The following is a 20986-nucleotide window of genomic DNA, read 5'->3' on the forward strand; positions in this document are numbered from 1 at the left end:
ACTGCGTGGCGTTCAGCCCCGATGCCGCCATGTATGTGGCCCCGATGGTCTTGATCTTCTCGATGCTGCTGTAGTCCGGCTTGCTCAGGAGCTCGTCGAAGTCCCCGATCAGCTCGTTGAGGACCCGGTAGCACTCCTTGCCGCCCTCATAGTTCTCCTCGTAGAACTCGCTGAAGTTGACGATGCTGGCGAAGATGACGCCTCCGTTGTCGTGGTTCTTGGAGTAGGTCTGGGAGACCTTCAGCTGCTCAGCCACGTGGTAGGGGATGATGTTCCTCAGCAGCCAGTCGGCTTGGTCCCTCATGCTCTGGATCTTGGTGCGGTGCAGGTCCGCCTCCACGTCCCCGTGGTAGTGCAGGCGGTAGCTGACTTCAAACTCTCGATTCAGGAACCAGACCAGCAAGAGCAGGAGAAAGAAGATGAGAATCACCTCCTGGCCAATCAGGCTGGCTGGTCTCCTGCTGTCGTGCAGCAGCGAAGCATTGCACGGACTCCTTGCAGAGCTAGAGAGGAAAAAGAGAAAAGACGTGCCTTCTTAAGTGCATCTTTTAAGGGGAAGGTTACTGCCCAGCACTTTCGGGTCCTGAGAGAGCCCAGCTAACCAGCATCCTGCATAAAGTTCTGTGCAGCTCGAACCTTCAACCACCAGCAGCAGCAAAGGGACCTGTTTCTGTTTGGAAGGATATGGTGAGATAAAGAGTCACTCTTGTAATATTTCTCTAATAGTGCTTTATAAGTATCTTTGTTTTTCAGATGCCTTTAGCTCCTTGATTTTCAAAAATCTTTTCTTTTTTCCCTCAACTTTTTATTTTGGAAAATCTCAACCTTATAAAAAGAGACTAGCAAAGCAAACATCTGTGCACCCTCCTCCTGGATGCAACAGTTGTTAACACTGTGCTACTTTGCTTTTTCCTCTGTCCACGCACTGCACGCACACACACACACACATGCTTGCATGTGGACACTTGTACACACGCTCACACAGGCGTACTTTGCTGAACAGTTCTGAAAGTCTGCTGCAGACACCAGGACATTTCAACACCTAATAGTTCAGTACATATCTCCTAAGCACAAGGATACCTCCCTATGCAATCACACCACCATTATCATACCCAGGAAATTTAACATTCTGTGATATAGTCCAATATAACCCCCCGTCCCTGCCCCCATCAGTTCTGTTTTGCCAGTCATTTAAGACACCTTTTAAAAAATATACAATGAATACCTTTAAAAGTAACATACTGTAAGAAACTCAAATAGTATATAAACAATGGAAGATAAATGTCTTTCTTTTGAGGTCACTGAGCTTGTCCATTCCCTATGGTCACCTATTAGAAATTCTAATACGCAGTTGTGCCCTAACGACCAGACTCCCACTGAGGGAGTCCGTCTTTCACCAGGGGTACCACGGTTGCAGGGGGTATTCCTGTGTGTATCTTTGTGCATTTGAATGAGCCTCCCTGTGGGATAAACTCCTGGAAGTGGAATTGCTGAGTCATGTAAAATACTGCACACTTAGAATTCCATGAGAAATTTCCAAACTGCCCTTCTAAGGGCTGAACCCATTTCAGTGCCCTCTGAGGACCAAGTCTGCTCTCTGGGGACTGTCCTGTGATTCCACGGCTGCTGCAGGGCCACGGCTGGGACCTGAGGACTGAGTATTAGTGTGAGGGGCAGTCTCTTCTAAAGTTTACTCTTTAACTGTAATTTTTTTCCACTCTGAAATAGTACATTCTCAGCATAGAAAATTTAGAGGGAAATGCAGAAAGAAGAAGATTCCCCCGTCTGCGGACCTCGTTAATGTCTGTTGAATTTCTGTCGGGCCTTTCTTCTACCCATTCACAATGCCGTGATTGCTCTGCTCATGCAAATTTTGTCCCCAGATGTACTTCTGAAGTGCACAGAGTGGGCTACTAGATTTTATGTAACAATGGGCGGGCTGGTCATTTTATGAATATAACTATATCTAAAATGGACAGACCCTGAGTTTACAACGTGCCATGGCACAGAAAGCTCAATCTTGTAATCAGTGTTTTTCATGAGTTTTACTGTTACCTGTAACTTAACGATATAAAAAAAATAATGAAATTGACCAATCTGGCCACAAGGCCTTCCGTGAAACACAGTCACGAGAGCCGTGGCCCTGGAGTAACGACACCCGGGCTGTGGCCTGGCTGGCCCACTGCAGAGCTCTGAGACTTTGAACAAGACACATCGTCTCTGCAGTTTCCTCATGTGTAAACTGAAGATGGGCCAGGGTATGGCTACTGGCCTAAGGTTCCATGCAGAAAATCCTTAGAGACACTGGCAGGGTGCTCCAGGCTGGCATCAGGGAGCTTGGGTTTGGGGGAGGGGTTCCCACCAGTCCTTGGTAAGAGGGGCTGTTTGTACAAACAATGCAGTTTACGATGAGCACTTGACCTCCTTCTGAAAGTCTGGGATTTTGGTACATGCCAGGCAGAGGGTGGCTATGTGGCCAGCTGCCAAGAAAAACCCAGGGATCTCTGACGGGCTCCCCTGGTGGGTGTTTCACACACGCTGTCATGGCTCGTTGCTGGAGGAGTTAAGTGCATCCTGTATGACTCCACTGGGAGAGGACTCTTGGATGTAGGCTCCTGGTTCCCTCCGGACTCCGTCTCATGCACCTTTATTTCCTGTGGATTTTGCTGTAATAAACCATAGCCATGGGTACGACTGACTACTGGCTGAGTCCCGAGTGCTCCCAGTGAATGAGGAGACCTGGGGGTGGTCTTGGGGACCCTGACAGAGGGTTCTGCAACTCAGTGCCTAGGAACCAGGAACCAAAAAAGGCCTCTAGGTGCACTGCACGTCACTCATTTATTTTGCCAACTGACATTTAAACAAATGGTAGTACCTATTATGTATCTCAAGTATTAAACAAAATAACTGTTTATTTTAGACAGATTTACATCCAGCCCTCAAGCCCTCTGGTTGGCTTAGGGTAGGTAGAGGAGCTGGAGGGAGCAGGTTCTCTCTGGGTGAGCCCATCTCGTTGGGTTCGGAGTTGACCTTTCCTTCACTTTCTCCAAAGTAGTAGCACTGAGGAACGGCCTCTTTAAGGGGAGGCGTCACCAGGGCTTGACGTCACCTTAGAACCAGACGTTGGAGAGCCTGGAGGTACAAGTGGGTGGTGTGCCTCTGTTTCCTCAGTCGTACTGTGGCCAAAGCCACCAGCGTGGCCTGACCCTGGGACGAGCATGGGCCAGTCCCCTCCGGACGGAGCAGAGGGATATGAAATGTGGACAAGTCTGAGAAGGAAAGGGAAGCAACTACACTGCTTACTTTTACCTTTGCGTCAAAGGAAGAGACCTAATGCACAGACTGACACATGGTGCCCAAGGGGCTGCCTTGCAACAGAGGAGAATTACTGTAACAGGCAGGTGAGAGAATTACTGCCAACTAGAACCCGTATTTCTAACTCTACTGCAGAAGGAACGAGGAAGGCGATGGTTCTACTCCTAAATTCAAATAGTAAAGGTCAGTTCCAAAAGGACGAATTTTATGTGACTAAATGCAAGACATGACGTAACAGGTGGACATTAAACCGTAAGTCGAAGTTAGAGTAAAATACAGTACGATTCATTGAAATGGAAAAGAGGGATTAGATAACAGAGAAAAACAGAAAACAAAGACCAGTCATGGTCCTAAGCAGCTAAATGTGGGATCTGTTAACATTTTGGTGTATTTCAATGTTGTTTAAAATCTATGCCTAGGATGCAGGTGGGGCGCACTAGGAGGAGGCACCAAGGGGGTTTCTGGGCTGCTGGTGATGTTCTGTTTCCTGGTCTGGGCAGCAGTTAAATGGGTGTGTTCACTTGTGGAACAACTTCCATCGTCACTTTAATCCTCCTTCCCAACATCTAAATGTCCACAGATATTTAATTTTTTAATTTAAGAAACAAAAAGAAAATCACTCATCATTAGATCGTAAGTATTACATGTCTTACTTTTCTCATATATAATGAAATACATAGCTGTAGCTGTAAGATGTATGCAATTTTACATAACAAATGGAAAATGAAAACCACAGTTGATTGCCAGATTGTGCATTTTAACAGCTGCAAAATTTGGGTACATGTATCATTAATTAATTTCTTTTCTATTGACAACTGAAGTTGCTGATGAACTTTCAATATTATCAATCACTCTGATCAATATTTTGGGTCAAGCAGCCTTAACCAAATGCTGAATTATTTCCTCAGCAGATAAGCAAAAACCACCTTTAACGGTTAAAGGTGATGAATATTTTTATGATTTTTAAAAATAGATTGTCAAATTACTTTCCCAAACTATTGCACCATTCTGAAAAGTAATGAGGCATGGCAGAAAAAGCATGGCCCGATAGTAAAGGAGGCTAGGGTTTAAAACACTGCCAGTGACTAGCTGTGTGTCCACAGGCAGGTTCCTTAACTGCTCTGGGCTTTGGTTTCGTTATCTGGAAAATGGAGATATGGTCACCTACTGAACCAGGTAATTCTCTGGATTAAATGAACCTACACTAAATACCACCATCATTTATGAATGCGCCACACCCTGGCCTGCACTGTTCACACTGTAACATTTTGAAAGTACAATGCAGAAGATCAAAGAAAATTGTGCAGTTATGTAATTGTGCGATGACTTTGGTAGTAACCATTTATCTTCTACTACACTTCCTCTTTTGTGGGTTTTTTTGTCTTTCATCTACACAGATTTTAATTAGCTTTTTAAATAACAGTCCCATAAATCTTTTTCTCAGCCTGATTTTACCACTGCACCCACCCCACACCTCAGTCAGTCTTGTGGGGGGGGGGTGCACATTTGGTTCTATTTATTATTTGTAAGATCAGAAAGTTATCTCTGTCTTGGAGGCTTGAGAACTCCTTAAATTTTTTCTAGCATGTTTATATAGCTTTATAAACATCTTTAGATTTTTAGAATTTTTAGAATTTTTGACTATAATATACTTAGAATTTATTTTGATGTTTATAGTAAAGCAAGGGTACATTTATTATTTCAAATTTCTAGTCATTTAAAACGGTTTAAAATTTTTTTTCTTTTTTGGGGGCGGGGGAGAGGTAATTAGGTTTATTTATTTATCTGTTTTAATTATTATTATTATTTTTTAATGGGGGTACTAGGGATTGAACCCAGGACCTCGTGCATGCTAAGCATGTGCTCTAACACTGAGCTATTCCCTCCCACTGCGGTCAAAGTATTTTAGGGAATAAAATAAGCACTTTACTTTGATTTATGAGATTTCTTTTGTGACATGCTAATGTCTTATATAAAATTAAACCAAATCAAATACAGGAATCCCCTGCTTTTTGAAAGTTTGCTTTTCACCACTTAACTTTGACCAAAGACCTACATTAATACCTGTTTTTGCTAATGAAAGAAATCTGAAGAGGATTTTTGCTTTTACCAAAAAAAGGCGAAAAGCAAAAATAACGTCCAGCATTTGTCTGGCAGCCAGGGTTAGAGGCAGCATCACCCCGAGCAGCGGGAGCCACACCGCCAAGCTCTGTCCCCAGGAACCATGCTCAGCATCTCAGCATCAAGCCGCACGGCTCTGAACTGTGTCTGTGAGCATCTGTGCTTCACCTCGACTTACTGTGTGTATCCGGTAGCAAGCTGTGTCTGAAGGTAATTGCTTCCTCGTTTCCCGGCTTAGGAAAGATGTCATAGGAACACTCCACTTGCAGACAGCAGGAGAAACCTGCACACGTCTTAACCATCATTTCATTTTCCCAATAAGGTATTACAACTATGACTCAATAGTTCAAGAAATAAATATTTTCCACTTACTCTTTTAAGAACACATACATTGTTCTTTTGATTCAGGATACAACTGTTTTCAAGAAGCTTAGCAATAATCAGTAATAATATAGTTACTCTCATTTACTCAGATATAGGCACAATGTTAAAAGCTTACCTGAAATTCTGTACTGCAGCAAGGTCTGAAACTACTATGGAACTGAAATTAAAATGCAGAAAACTATTGTTAGGAAAAGCAAAGAAGGCATTATACAAAGCAATCTGAGAAGAGTTTAAACAAACAACTTTGTTTTATTTTTTTTACATAGAGATCAAGTTAGACAGTTAAGGATAGTAAATTTTCATTATAATTTGATACTGCATGTTAATGAAGAGTAACAAAATGGTAAAGACGATGTAAAAGCCTTTATATCAGCTACAGAAAGTAGGTACAACCATCAAAGAGCAACATCAAGAAAAGAGTCTCTCAGGCATTCATTTAAGGTCTTATCCATGGTGTCCTACAGGCTGGAAACTTCAGTCATGTTCAAACAGCAATGTCTGCTGACAAAGGATCAATTTCAAAAGGATCTGCTGGAGGCGCTGGCAGATCACTTACTGTAGAAGCCGGACTCTGCTATTGGTGGCACCCAAAGCAATCAAATCCCAGTTTTAGGGCACTGAAACCATCCAAAATTAAAGAGCCCTCTCTCGGTGTTAGGGCAGGTACCCGAGACATGCAGCCCCTTCCTCCCCACATGCTTCACAAAGTCCTTTGGAGTCACGTCACACCCAGCATCCACTTGGGCCCACAAATTGACCACCGACTTCCCCACCTGGGGAAGAGCCCTGACGCTCATCCCCCAGACCCACCAGCCTTGCTCCCCACAAAGGGGGACCCTGCAAAGCATCTGTGAGCAGCTCTCCTTTGCAGTAAAGGCCAGTGAGGGCTCACAGGGGCTTTTACGATTACATGAGGCAGTAAAATGACTTTACAGAGAAGGAAAGAAAAACAAGAGCTGCACACAAAATGTGAATTCTAAGACTTTATGTCCTCTCCTTGCCCTGTCCAGACGTGACGGTGACACTACTGTAACCCACGTGTCTGTCTCCTCCCAAAGCTGGAGGAGTCCCCTCCCCTTCAAGGGAACTGAGGTTCTGTTTTGCTCTCCCCACGCATACCCTCCCCTGGTTGGGCATAGCAGTGATGATGGGTGGATAGAGGTGTACTGGTTCAAGCAGAAACTCAACCGCCTGCCCTATGTCAAGATCTGCTGTGGGAATTCCGGGCAGAAGCCCATGGACAGGTGCCCCATCACTAAGGCGCTTGAGATCCACAGGGAAACAGCCCTCACCAAGGGCTGAATGGCACTGGGCATAGCTGATGACACTTGTGATTGATCTAACAGGTTAAAAGGTGGATTGCTGAATTTCATGCTCTTGGGAAAGAGCTTTATAATGACCATAATTCCAGATGGCCGCAACTTCAGAAAGGAAAAAGGACACTTTGTTTTGCTTAAAGTCATTTAACTATTCATTAAATTTCCTCTCAAATGCTGAATGGCAGTGCTGCTTCAAATTCCTTTTGATCTTAATTGGCAGAGAATTTGAATATCTTTCATGTCATTATTACTTTATTAATTACACTGAGGAAGGATACTTACTCTGTCCATTACTGACCACTGCTTTGGTAATACCCAAAATACACTTTGGCGATTTCATTTGATATCCAGACCAACTGAACCATTTCCAAGCAATGGTTCTCGGCAAAAGTAATACCTCCCAAGAGGACATTTGGGAAATGTTGGGGGTCTCTCTGGTTGTCATAATAATTTGGGGAGCCAGGAATATTAGATGTCATGCCAAGCACAATGAAGAAATGTCCCATGTAACTTTGAAATATCCTGCTGGCCTAAATCTACTGTAATTATAAATAAATAGTTCTCTAATATGTGCTAACATGAAACATTTTTATAAGCAGTTACACAAAAAGTCCAATATTTAGGAGATGTTGGTTAGAGAAACAAAAGCTTCATAGCTTTAAGACATTACCCTGAAATTTTTGAATAAATTACTTACTGTGTGCACTCTGCTATCCAAGCTATCATTGTACTTCCAACAACATATTTGGTTGAAAAGGTTAAAAGCCACAAAAGCAGTTGCAAATGTGCAACAGGCAATTTCAGACTCATTTTAACAAACTAAGAGCCAAACGTGACTTAATCAGCAGAATACATGAAGGTGGGAGCCCTGCTGGACTTCATGGACAAAGGATGCTCTAAAGGTAGCACACACACTGCCATCCTACAAATTTTAATTTTTTAATTTTCCTCAACACAGTGGTAAGAACAGATTCTGTCCCCAGGAGCCTTCCATGGAGCTCCTGTTTTCTTCCCCACACTGTCAGTGATGGGCTCTGAGTGCCATCTGAGCACCAGGGATGGGATGTATTCCTCAGTACGTGGAAGGATTTCAAGATAAAAGATGCTTCCAGGGATTCGCCACTGCCCTAACATTTCGTGTCATAACGTGGAGAATTGTTCTGACATGATATTTATGAAGGAGGCCCAGGTCACTCGCAGGACTATCCTACTTCTTCATTTCCTCCACTTCAACTACCTGTAATCTGTCTTGGTGTGTTCACCCAACTCCAAAATGGTGAGAACCAGCCACCTCTTTTCATTTTGGGGTCACCTGACCTCTGTTACTTCATTTTCTCTATGGTCTCCTACGAAACAGCTTCTGGTCCTACTTTCTAATATTCACACCTCTTTGCCGTATGTACAGTTGGCCCTCTGTATCCACAGGTCCTGCATCTGTGGATTCAACCAACCTCAGTCAGATGGAGAATGCTAGGGGAAAAAATTCTAGAAATTTAAAAAAAAGCAAAACTTAAATTTCCCACATGCTGACAGTTATTTACACAGCATTTACGTTACATTAGGTAGCATAAGTAATCTAGAGATGATGTAAAGTATACAGGAGGGCGTGCATAGGTTACACGCAAACACTATGCTGTTTATAGAAGGAATCTGAGCATCCTCTAATTCTGGTGTATGAGGCGGGGTCCTGGAATCAATCCCCTGTGGATACCGACTGTGAGTTCAAGCATGTGACTACGGCATGATGTGTGCTGGGGGTGGTCACCCGAGGATGTCTACATGCAAATATATTATGGTATTAAAATTAGTTTGTCTTTCTTTCCGCTGCATATTATTCTTTGGGCATGTCACTGAGCTGTTGACTCTATGTGGGCTGAAAGCTATTTCATGTTGTGACGGTAAATATCTGAGGATGTTGAGGCTGTGAGTGCAGATGGGGAAACGCAGTGACAGGTATGACTCCACAGCAAAAGGCAACAATCCGAGTGAAAGACGGGCAGAGGATCTAAACAGACATTTTCCACAGAAATGACCAACAGGCACATGAGAAAGTGCTCAACATCACTAATCATTAAGGAAAAGCAAATCAAAACCACAATAAAACGTCACCTCACACCTGTTCTAACAAGTGTTGTGAAAAAAGACAAGAAATAATAAATACTGGCAAAGATGTAGAGGAAAGGGAACCCTTGTGCATGGTTGGTGGGAATGTAAATTGGTGCAGCCATCCTGGAAAACAGTGTGAAGGCACCTCAAGAAATTACAAACAGAGCTATCGTGTGATCTGTCAATCTCACTTTGGGGAGTATATCTGAAGGAAACAAAAACAGTAACTCGAAAAGACATCCTCACCCCTACGTTCACTGCAGCACTACTTACAGTAGCCAAGATGTGGGATCAACCTGAGTGCCCATCACTGGATGGAGGGATTGAGAAGATGTTGTATATAAACAATGGAACATTATTCAGCCATAAAAAGAAATCCTGCCATTTGTGACAACATGGACAGACCTTGAAGGCATTATGTTAAGTGAAGTAAATCATACAGAGAAAGACAAATACCGTATCATGTCATTTATACACAGAATCTAAAGACAAACAAATAAACAAATAAATTCATGAACTCATAGATACAGAGAACAGACTCATAGATACAGAGGCAGGGATGGGAGGTGGGTGAAATGGGTGAAGCTGGTCAAAAGGCACCAACTTCCAGTTATCAGATACACAAGTCCTGGGGAGGTAACGCGAAGCACGGTGATGACCGTTAATAACACTGTACTGCACATTTGCAAGCTGCTGAGAGCACAGCTCTTAAAAGCTCTCAACACAGGAAAAAAAATTTTCATGTGGTGACAGATGTTAACTAGACTTACTGCAGTTATCATCTCACAATATACACAAATATTAAACCATTATGTAGTACACCTGAAACTAACGTGCACAGGTCGTTTAGAGCTCAGTTAAAAAGAAAAGGAAAAGCGTGGTGAAGGAGACATAAGCTATGTCAGGAAAGGTGCGGGGGGTGCGGCCGGGAGGGTGTACATACCTGTCTGGGCACAGGGACACGTAGAGCAGCAGCAGAGGCCCGGCCCCGACGATGGTGGCTAAGGAGGACCTCATCCAGGAGCTGAGCTGGCAGAAGTTACAGTAGTGCACCACGGAGATCAGGACAGCCGAGCCCGTGAGCACGGTGGACTGCAACGAGGGCAGGCCGGGTGAGGCCCCCATGCCACCCCGCTCCGCCCTGCAGGGCCCCCCGCCTCACCTCCTCCTGAGGACCCCGAGAGCAAACAGCTCCCTCACCTACCTGTCATTCTGTTTAACAAATACCTGGTGGTTTCAAGGACAGGTCATAAATCATTAGATTAACTACCCAGAGATTTGGCTACGAGTCTCACTGGTACTAAAACGCCTCTCCAGGTGTATGGAAATCGCACACGTCACCTTGGAGGAGAGGGCAGGGAGGCTGCCCACCATGGAAACAGTTACCTTTAAAAACCCTTCCTTCGGGCACCCTGCTGCATGTCAGTGGAAATGAAATTCAGTGTTAAAGTATCAAATGCAGTCACCTGGTGGTTCATGCTATACTCACTGGCCCCCAAAATATAATCTTCCACAGCAGCATTAATTCACTCCTTTTGAGGTTTAACTTGGAAGCTCCTTCCTGATCAACAGCAGCTGATCCAGGGGCCAGTCACCTGCTTGTGCCGGGTCTACAGATGAGCACAGTATCTTGCGTCATTTGGAAACGTGGGGCAGATGCGTCTTTGTAAAATGCATAAGAAAACCACTGATTTGGAACTTGGTAAACACCAAGAGAGGTTGGAGAGGACACAGCCACCGGGGTGTCTCCCCTGGCAGGCCCCAGGCTGACCTCCCTGCCTGCTCCTCTGTTCCAGGCAAGGCTTTTAAAAAGACAAGCTCAAGGAAGTGACGAAGAGTTTGTACCTCTGTAAGGGCTGTATTTAAACTGATCCCAGACCATCAAACTTACTTTTATTTTAAAAAGTGATCAAGGAGCCCAGAAGAGCACAGACACAAAACCGCCAAGGCTTTACTTACGTGTATGTTTGTCTCAAATTCGGAGGTGATGTGTGAATAGACCGCGAGAGCGGGAAGGGACACCAGGATGGCCCCAATGAAATGGCGCGGGAGCCAGCCGGCTATCCACTCCAGCAGGCGCTTGGTACAAGCCATCACGTCCTCCAGGAAGAACACCATCCTGCATAAGGTGGGGAGAAAGGGGAAACAGGGTGTCTACGGGTGGGTCAGCCACCACGGAAGATGTGGGCAGGGAACAGCCAGCCAGAGCTGTTCCCAACTCTCCCCTACGCTGTGGCCACGGGCGTGGGTGGCAGGCAGAGCCCCAGCCTCCCTCACTTTTGGTCAATGGCAAGTAAACTGGACTCATTTAGCTCTTCACACCTTATTTTGAGGTCACTTGCTGCATTCTGAGATGTGCCCATCAGAGACAAGCATAACCTCTGTGGTCTAAACGGAGCATGTAAGAATCAGACAGCCTAATACCAAGAGGCCCCGAGAAAGGTCACCGGTCACCCGCTACTGCCTGCTTCTGGGGCGGGCGGTCTCAAGTGGGTGGTTCAGGAGGTATCCTGGAATTTTGTGGGGCCTTTCTGTTGCCTCACTGACTGAGGGTGCTACTGGCATCGAGTGGGCAGGGGCTAGGGACTGGCAATGTCCCGTGATGTACAGTGAGGCTCTGCCCTGTGCCCCATGCAACTGCCACATGCCCCCTAGACACCCACAGAGGCGGGAAACCTGCTGACAGTGACGTCAGCCTAGAGCCTAACTGCGTGTCATTTACAAATAGAAAGTGGTTTCTGTGTGGTGGTAACATACACCGAATTTTCCAGGAATGCACCTACTGGGTGAACCAGACAAGAGGACCCGTGGTTTTGTCTGGGACATCACCAAGGGCTGTTCAGCATTTCAGAAATCATGTCACAGGCTCCTGGGACTTGTGCCACCAAACCTGCACACCTGTAACAGTCTGCACTTGGAAATGTCACAGTCCCAGCGAGCGTGCGCACGAGGGCAAACAGCTGACAAACCTGAAACAGCTTCCCAGGTGGCAGTGCCCTGCCATGTCTGAGATGAAGCACTACATGTGTCTTATTTTAAGTGGCTTTCTTGACGTGTCTCCTTCACATTGGCATGACAGCATTTCACTGATGGCTTTGGGAACTGTGAGTATACGTGGGCTACATTCGAGGGCAGTGATGTGGCACAGAAAATGCTTTTCATGGAGAATGGGGAGCTGGGTGTGTGGTGCTGAGGACCGCTGCTCTGCAGGAAGAATCCCCGGATGGCCAGCAGTGGGAGACAGAGGAGAGGACACTAGGGGGTCCCCTCGGGAGGGAGACCCCCCCCCCCAGAGTCCCTCTCTGAAGCCAGCCCCCTGTGAGAGTGGAGCCAGTACAGGCCTGGCTTCCTCACCATCAAAGGCACAAAGTCCCAAAGTCAAGGTCCCCTGTGCACCCAGCGTCCACGCCTTCAGTTCCACAGTGTAGGTCTGGAGCGACCTGGGATCCCAAACATGCCCTCAGCAGGGCAAGAGGAAACCACTCCCCACCCCCCAAGCCTGCCCTTTCCTGGGCTTTGACACCCCAGGGAAAGTGAACTTTTGACATCATACTAGGGGCCCAGGCAGGAACGCAGTGGCCTCACTCAGAAGGGGCCTGCAGAGATGTGGGTGCGCCCGGCACAGCCAGGCCAAGCAGCCGCAGTGGTCCTCTGCAGTCTCTCACCTGGCTTAGGCCAGATTCTTCCAAATTGGATCCGAAGAACAGGGAACAGTCATGTAAAGGTTTTTAAGAAAAAGTATGGAGATGACTCTTGCCTTGCAGGGATCCAGAGCCTTATCCCATGTGGGCCCCGTGTGGGTCCTGTGCCAGGCGGGAACCCAGGGCTGGGTGGGGAGGGACTGCACGTGGGGACTGGCCTCTCCTTGGGGTGACAGAAATGTTCTAAAATCACATGGTGGTGTTTTTACACAATTCTGTAAGTTTACTAAAAATCTCTGAATTGTATCCTTATGAGTGAATTTATTGTATGTGAACTATATCACAAAAAAGTCAGTTTTAAGGAGAAAAAAGCAGACTAGGGGTCAGAGGATAGCTTGCTTGGGTCCCTTTGGGTGCCGCCAGGCCCAGGGCAAGCCCAGGGGAGGGTTGTACTATGGAGGAGTCACCTGCTGTGGGCAATGCAGCTTGATTCCAGTGGGGAATTTGGGGAGATGGCGAGGACGCCCCTTAGAGTTCTCTCTACTGGGAGGAGGGCGAGGGCGGAGCCTCTGGCAGCCAGAGAAAGCTCTGGGCAAGCAGCTGAAGGGATCTCAGCGGGCAGCAGGGGGTTAGCATGGGAGGGGGCAGGCGTCCAGCTTGTCCACTTCAAAGGGAGGGATCTTCTGTTTGGAAGCCTCAGGGCCAGACCTGAAGCTATGGTCTCCTGTCCTGGGATGTTGGGGAGGAGCAGGAACTCAAGGACATGGCCTTTCTCCCCATTTCTCTCTGATCCCCAGTCTGGGGGCAGTTATGGGGTTGGGGGAGGGCGCTGCTGGGCTGTCCTGCTGGGCTGTCCTGCTGAGTGACAGGGCTTGGGGGTGGGGAAGATCTGGCGCAGGGACCCGGCATGGCATCCAAAGCAGGAGGTGGACAGTATAGGCGGTCTGCATGCAGGTGAGTGGGGGCCCTGTGCAGGGTCCTGAGGGCCCAGCTTCCCTGCTGTCTATTCAGACACTCTGTCCAGTTTTAAATGGGTTGTTTCTTTATTATTGAGCTCACATTCTAAACCTTAGACCCTTGTCATGGATGTGATCTGCAAATACCCTCTTCCAACCTGTAGGTTCTTTCACTTTGGGGTAAAAAGTGCTGATGGTGTTCTTAGAAATATGAGAGTTTTCAACTTTGATGAAGTCCAACTTACCTATTTGTTCTTGGGTCACATGTGCTTTTCCCGTCATCTCTAAGAAACCACTGTCTGGTCCAAGCTCATGAAGAACCAGGCCTGTGATTTCCTCTGAGTTTTATGGTTTCCCTCTTCCATGGAGGAGAGGCCTTGCTGACGTGCTGGCAGCCCGCTACCAGGTGTCCCCTATCCACCCACCTCTTTTCTTTTGCTGCCCTGCTTTCTTATTCCCTATCTTCCCACTTTCTCTTTTTAAGTGTCTGACCTGGGAGCTCCAGGGACTCGCTGGTAGCATGGGGGCTGCAGAGGTGCCCACTTGTGCTGAGGGCCAGGGTCTGCGAGGGAGGAGCCTGAGGGTGGGTGGGGGAGGGAGGAGAAGAGGACCAGCCCCTGAAATGTGCTGAGGGAGACAGCTGGCTGTTCTGCCAGCAGAGGGAGCTAAAGGCTAGGAGCTGGGGAGCCGCCCTACAGGTGGGCCTTTACCTGATGGAGACCACGAGAGACAGCACCTCCAGCAGCAGGGCCGCACAGAAGACAGCCAGAGCAGCCGGTGGGGGCGGCGTGGAGGCAGCCCCATACTTCAGGAAGCAGGTAACAGAGAGAATCAGAAACACTGTCGTCGACAGAAGCACATCCAGGAGAGAGCTGAAGGTGGGACTGGCAAAAGTCTTCACGGGAGAATTCTTTATAACCTGTTTGGGAGCGTGAACAGACGTGGCTAAATGAACACGGAGTATAATCCAGCAAACGCTGGCCTCCTCTGGACCAGGTACAGGGTGAGAAGCGCTTCAGGTGGGCCATCTCCCTGCTGCTACCCTACATAATAGTGAGGATACTAAGGCACAGAGAAGTGAAGAAACTTGCCCAAGATCACACAGCAACTGATTACAAGCCAGTAAATTCTCACAGGCACGTGACATCCTGAGCCTGAAAGATGAGTTATTGGCAGACAGAGTCAATGACTCTGCTGCTGTAGGGGAGTCACATGAAAGCCAAGTACTGGAAGCTTCCACTGAACGCTGGGTCCCAGGTTCAGGGTGGGTAAAAGCTGGCTTCATGACAGAAGCAGCAGGCGGGGATTGGAGTAGCAGCAAGTAACTGGTAACAGGGACAGCAAGAGCCTGCTCTGGGCCTGGCTCCGCACCGGGTGTGGGGCAGCCATGGAACAGCGCCCTTGGGGAGCTCGCGGCCCAATGGTGAGGACAGAAAGAGAACAGAGAACGGGGGTGGCTGGAGCAGCCCCTCCGCGCTAGGCTTCCAGGAGGCCTGGGGAGGTACCCACTGCAGAGGAAACGGACAGGGTTGTTGTAGAAAGACGGGGTTTTCTCCCTCGTGGAGATAAATTCACAGACAGGTGCAATTTGGGGCTTATAGACTGCGGCAAACCAAATGAGGCTTCATCTTCCCGTCACTCAGGAAAACAGAAGGGCCGCCACAGCACAAGACTAACCGCAACTACTCAGTGAGGATGATGCCCATCTTCAGTGAAATTACAAGGAGACACGCACCTCTGCCTGGTAGCTGGTCCTGTAGGCTCTCTCTAGCTCCTGATCCAGGAAGTTCAAGCTGAACTGATTAATAGGTGGCTTAAAAAAATAATCTTTCATCAGGCTAGAAGAGACAATAAATGCAGTCAACCAGTGTGCAGCACAATCATTGTATTTATTTTATCAGAAAATCAGTTACCTGAATGCCATCTGTGAAGCATGTCACAAAAGCTGTACTAAACGTCACTACATAATAGACATCGCTCGACTGCTCCTTTTAGAACACATCTCTGGAAAGTCCTTTCTGCTTCTAAACATAATCACATCTTAGGTTTCACCCCCACTGAAGAGTGCCCATTCACCACAAATATAACACCCAGAATTAGAAGAAGGTGGCAGCATTTTTGTTCTCGAGGACCAGCAATCCCTGTACGGAGGGTTCTTATGTTGATTTGTAGGCTTCCTTGCAAACATAATTCAGAACCGGCTGTCCTGTCACTTGGAGAACTGACAGTAATTACCCCTGTCAATGCTAACAGGTTGTTATCACAAAATTGTGTTTATAGTTGGTATAATTTTGGTGCTATTGTCATATATGCAGATTGCGTGTGAAACTTGAAAAATGATAATGCTCAATGATTTTAATGGCAGAGAAATCAAACCTGCTTTACATGACTCATCCGTTCTTTTATGGACTGCTAGCAAATAGTCGTATTCTTCTTATACTGCAGAAAATTACTACAAATGTAAGTGAATGTTAACATGATTGCAGAAGGTAAATCTAGCTGTGGGATGGCATCTCTCTCCCTCACACAGTAACTACTGGAAGTAAATCAGATGAGATATGTAAAGGGCCTGTCATGAGCCTGTAGACACACAGTAGGGTTCAGGGTACTTATACTCCCTCCTTTCCCTGCAGCAAAGTGGAGACTCTCTTTTCATGTTAAGTGTTCAGTACCTTACTAGATTCTCATTCTCAGAAGAGAGAAAATTCTGTCTATCCTCCCTTCCGCTGAGGAAGTGTGGACAAAGGGAAAAACAACAAAGCAGCTATACGGAGGGCATGCAATGGCCTCATTTTTACAGTCAAGTAGCAGGATCCACACAGCTATCAGCTGTGTTGCTCACCAAGATTAACATCAGGAGGTTTCCCCTGGGAACAAAGATTAGTTCCTGTTGGGACCAATCCTCTCTCAGATAACTATAAACTCTGGATAAAATATAAAAACTACTCCCAGAAGGCACTGGCAATAGACCAAAGTCGTAAGAAAATGGAGGATAGCTACACTTAGAACAAGCTGAATTTCTCATGTTTTGTTCTTTTTTTTCATTTTTGCCTCAAGAGAGTGATTAGTCAGTACCATGTGTAGGATGGCTAAAACTCAGATAGAAAAGCTATAGTCTTAATAGTTTGGAAACAAGAAAATAGAGTTTGGCATGCCTCCAAATGGAAAATGAGGCTGGATATCCCAGAGGGAGAGAACCAGAGAAGGGGAGCCCCAAAATCTGCATATAAGCTCTGCTTGAATCTTTGGCTGACCCTTGAAATACACATGTGCATGCAGATTCCAAGCAGCCTGATTAGGGCTGAAAGAACAACTGCTACCCACCTCAGGAGAGACAGTTTGGTGTTTAGGTTCAGATAAGTTTACTGTCTGCTGAAACAAACAAAAAAAATCAATACTCTTCAAAGGAATATAACAGAATCCAGAGTTTCTAAGCATCAATGCAACAATGTGCATAACATAATCCAAAATTACTAGACATACAAAGAAACAGGGAAACACGATCCATCCTCAACAGAAAAGTAATCAATAGAGATCGACCTGAGATTACTGACAGGTTGGAATTAGAAGTTGGGATTTATAATGTAAGTAGATGTGATATATGTGACAACTACAGTGTAAGGAATTAGAAGAGAGTAATGGATCTATACAGTTATAAAGTTTCTACATTCAAAGTGAGATGATACAATATTAGCTATAAGAAGACTATAAAAATATAAGGATGCCTAGAACAACCACTAAAAACAAAATAATGCAAAAACGTATGACTAAAAAGCAAATAAATATATTAAAATATAATTAAAAGGCAGAGATTATCAGAATGATTTAAAAACCAAGACCCACAAGAGATGTATTTCAAATATAAAGACCCAGGTTAGAATTTTTTTAAATGGGAAATAACATCACATGCAAACAGTGAGAATAAGAAGGCTAGAGTGACTATATTAATACAAGATAAAGCAGTCTTCAAGACAGAGAATTATTAAGCACCAAGAGGGACGTTTCAAAATGATAAAAGGATTAATTCACCTGGAATATGTAATACTCATAAATGTGTATGTACATAAAAAAGAGTTTCAAAACACCTGAAAGAAAAATTGTCATGACTAGAGAGACGTAGACAGTTCCACAACCATAGCTGGAGATTTTAACATCCCTATCTCAATAACTGATAGAACAATAGACAAAAAAAGTAAGTAAAGAGACAGATGATCTGAACACGACTGCCAACTGCCTGGACCTAAATGAGGTTTATGGATCACAACATTCTGAGAATGCAGAATATGCATTCTTTTCAAGTGCACATAGTATGTTTACCAAAACAGACCACATGTGAGGCCACAGAACAAGTCTCAATAAATGTAAAATGACTGAAATCACATAGTGTATGTCTTTGACCACAATGACATTAAAGCAGACATTAATAACTAACATGCCTAAATACCATTCTTGACTAAAAGGTGCCAAGGCTCTTTGGAGGAACAGCTGATTCCTTAGCTGGGGCAGGGAGGATATAAAATGAGCCTGGAATATCCTGTTGTGATGGGAAGTAAGAAATCGCTGAAAACAAAGATGGAGCCATGTCAAAAGGACACAGGAGCCAGCCTGAAGGGGGGCCCCCCAATGGCCAGATTTGGGACAACTAGGGCATCAAACTGTAATGAGGACAGTGATAGATTATATTCTGTTAAGTAAAACAGGACTCTGAGAATTGATGGACTCATATAGCCACAGACGGATAGATAATATAATAAATGGGGAGGGGCTCTTCTTTACTAGGGGATGCCAGGTGCCCAATGATAAATACACAGTCAGTGCTGAAGCAGGAAAACAGCCATTTTGACAAAAATAGTAAAGACTGTTTCAGGCAAGAATCATCAATGGAGAAAAAACCTAGGGAAGTCTGATGAGGAATGGGATATTTACACAATCTTAAAGTATCTTCCCATAGACTGCTTACTGGTCACAGGGAGAAGCAGTGACTACAGATTGGAGAAGTCAGCAACACTCGCCTGGTTGATCAAAGTCACCATCCCTGATGAAGGACAAACAGGCACCATGTGCCTCTGGATCTGGTGCCTGAGAAGACGCATCAGTTTTGTGGGATCTGGACAGACACACAGCCTTGATGAAGTCATGAGGAAATGTCACACAAATCCAGCTTCAGGAATGTTTTATAAGAAAACTGGGCATTTCTCAAAAGTGTCAATGTCATGAAAGATAAAGAAAGGCTGAGAACTGCCCCTGATTTAGGACGACTCAAGAGGCAGGAGAACCCCATGAGGCAGCATGCGATCCTTGACTGGGTCCTGGACCAGAGGGAGAGGAAGTGTTATCAGGGACATGTGGGACCAGCCGACAAAACTAGAATGTGGACTGTAGTCTGGATCAAACATCTCATCAACGTTAAGCTTCCTGAATTTGGTAACTATGATTATATAGAAGAACTTCCTTGTTTTCAGGAAATAGAGTTTTAAGGAGTAGAGAGCATGATGTATCCAACTTACCGAAAAATGGTTCAGAAAAAAATTTCAGAGAGAGAGAAAGAGGGAGAGAGAAGAGAGTAAAACAAATGTCAAAATGTTAAAAGTTGGCAAATTGGGCAAAGGGTATAAAAGGAATTCTTTGTATTATTCACACAACTTTTCTGCACGTTTCTAATGACATTAAATATAGCAACACATGGACGATGGAGGGCGTGGGAGGTGAGGCGACTCAGGACAGGCGGGAGCCCCCCCACCCCCGCACGTCCTCACTGCAGTGCGAGGGCCACGCTCTCACCTGTCCTCCTTGATGACGTCCACAAAGTGGGCATCTGTTTTCTCCCGAATGTTCTTGAATCTCAGCGGAAGGAGAGCCGACTGGTCCAAGCTCACGCCTGCCCACCTTCCCTTCTCCTGCAAGATCTCACACAGGGAGGTCTGGCTGTTGGTGAGCTTCTCCTCGGGGGGAGGACTGAGCAGTCCATTCTGTGTCTTGGAGCTGGGCCCTCCGGAAGCCTGCAACAGGATGAGACACGGGGGAGCAGACGCGTGGGCTGAAGCTCCGACCTGACTCCACCCGGTGAAGCCCATCAGGCTGCACCGCACAACTCAGCCCACACCTTCTAATCTCTGCTCTAGTCCCAGCGCTCAGCCTCTCCACCATCCGCTTGCTTCTCCCCTATCCCCCAGCTCCTCAAAATGCACCTCCCAGGCCTCCAGGGACCAGGAAAGGAGCTTCTTAGGAATTGCCAATAAGGAGGCTGGGGAGACTGAGGAAGAGCTGAGGCTCTTGGAGTTTAATGACCAGAGAACCCGTGTTCCGGGGACTGGGGGGCTCAAGGGAGGTGCAAGCGTGGATCCAGGGAAAGGAAATCCAGAGCTGTAAGGGCTGCAGCTTAAGAAGGGGTGACTGGCTGTGAGTGATGCAGACTAAGTCTGCACCCTGCAAGTCCGTGGGCAGCCCACGCCAGGGTGCAAGATGATGGATTCAAACCTCCCTGGAGAGTCAGCCTTCAGAAGCTTGCCTGAAGACTTCTGTGTTCCATCTTTACTCTGATCTCCCCTCCAGGCTGGGTTCTGGTTCCAGGTGAGCCCTCTCTACACTGCCCTGGCCACCAGCCCTAACCCACACCCCTCCTCCCATCCTAAGGGTCCCCTCTTCTCTTTCCATGTCCACATCCTAGTACCCCTTGGGTCCAGCTTCTGGACCCACAGACCTTCCCTGACTCATCTCACCCGCCTGGGAGGCCCAACCAGGTTAGCATCCACCCTGCTCTCTCTCAGTCTGTTCAAAGCCCAGAGGACTAGAAGGTATGGAATGGTGCCACCCAGAGGGCTGCCCCTCAGAACTGAGAGGCTGACGGGACAGGAATGTCGCCTCGGATGGGGGCAGCAGGACGGGCACCGACAGGGACGACTGCCAAGCCCGGGTACCTTGGCGCTGTTCTTCTGCTCCTCCTGGCAGCCGTTCTGGACCGCCCCGCCTTCCGCGCCAGCCTCTGACGTGGGAGCAAAAGTGATTCCACATGAAGGGCAGGTCTACGAGAAAAACACAGATCACAGGAACTCACTCAGAAAACACGGCCTCACCACGTGATTGCAGCCAGTCCGCTGCTGTTGCAATTTGCTGCCACACAGAACAGTCCAACCAAACGGGAGGC

General features: G+C 46.5%; 1 protein-coding gene across 1 annotated transcript in view; it reads right to left on the reverse strand.

Annotated features, from left to right (window-relative positions):
- Positions 1 to 20986, reverse strand: part of ADCY9 (adenylate cyclase 9) — a 114726-nt gene that overhangs the window by 8988 nt on the left and 84752 nt on the right. The window contains 8 exon segments of the mRNA XM_032461074.1: positions 2 to 503; positions 5936 to 5977; positions 10189 to 10337; positions 11205 to 11364; positions 14553 to 14761; positions 15578 to 15680; positions 19624 to 19841; positions 20760 to 20864. Coding sequence (XP_032316965.1) covers positions 2 to 503; positions 5936 to 5977; positions 10189 to 10337; positions 11205 to 11364; positions 14553 to 14761; positions 15578 to 15680; positions 19624 to 19841; positions 20760 to 20864 — 1488 coding nt within the window.

The sequence above is a fragment of the Camelus ferus genome, chromosome 18 (genome assembly GCF_009834535.1).
Source record: "Camelus ferus isolate YT-003-E chromosome 18, BCGSAC_Cfer_1.0, whole genome shotgun sequence".
In the NCBI taxonomy this organism is placed as follows: domain Eukaryota; kingdom Metazoa; phylum Chordata; class Mammalia; order Artiodactyla; family Camelidae; genus Camelus; species Camelus ferus.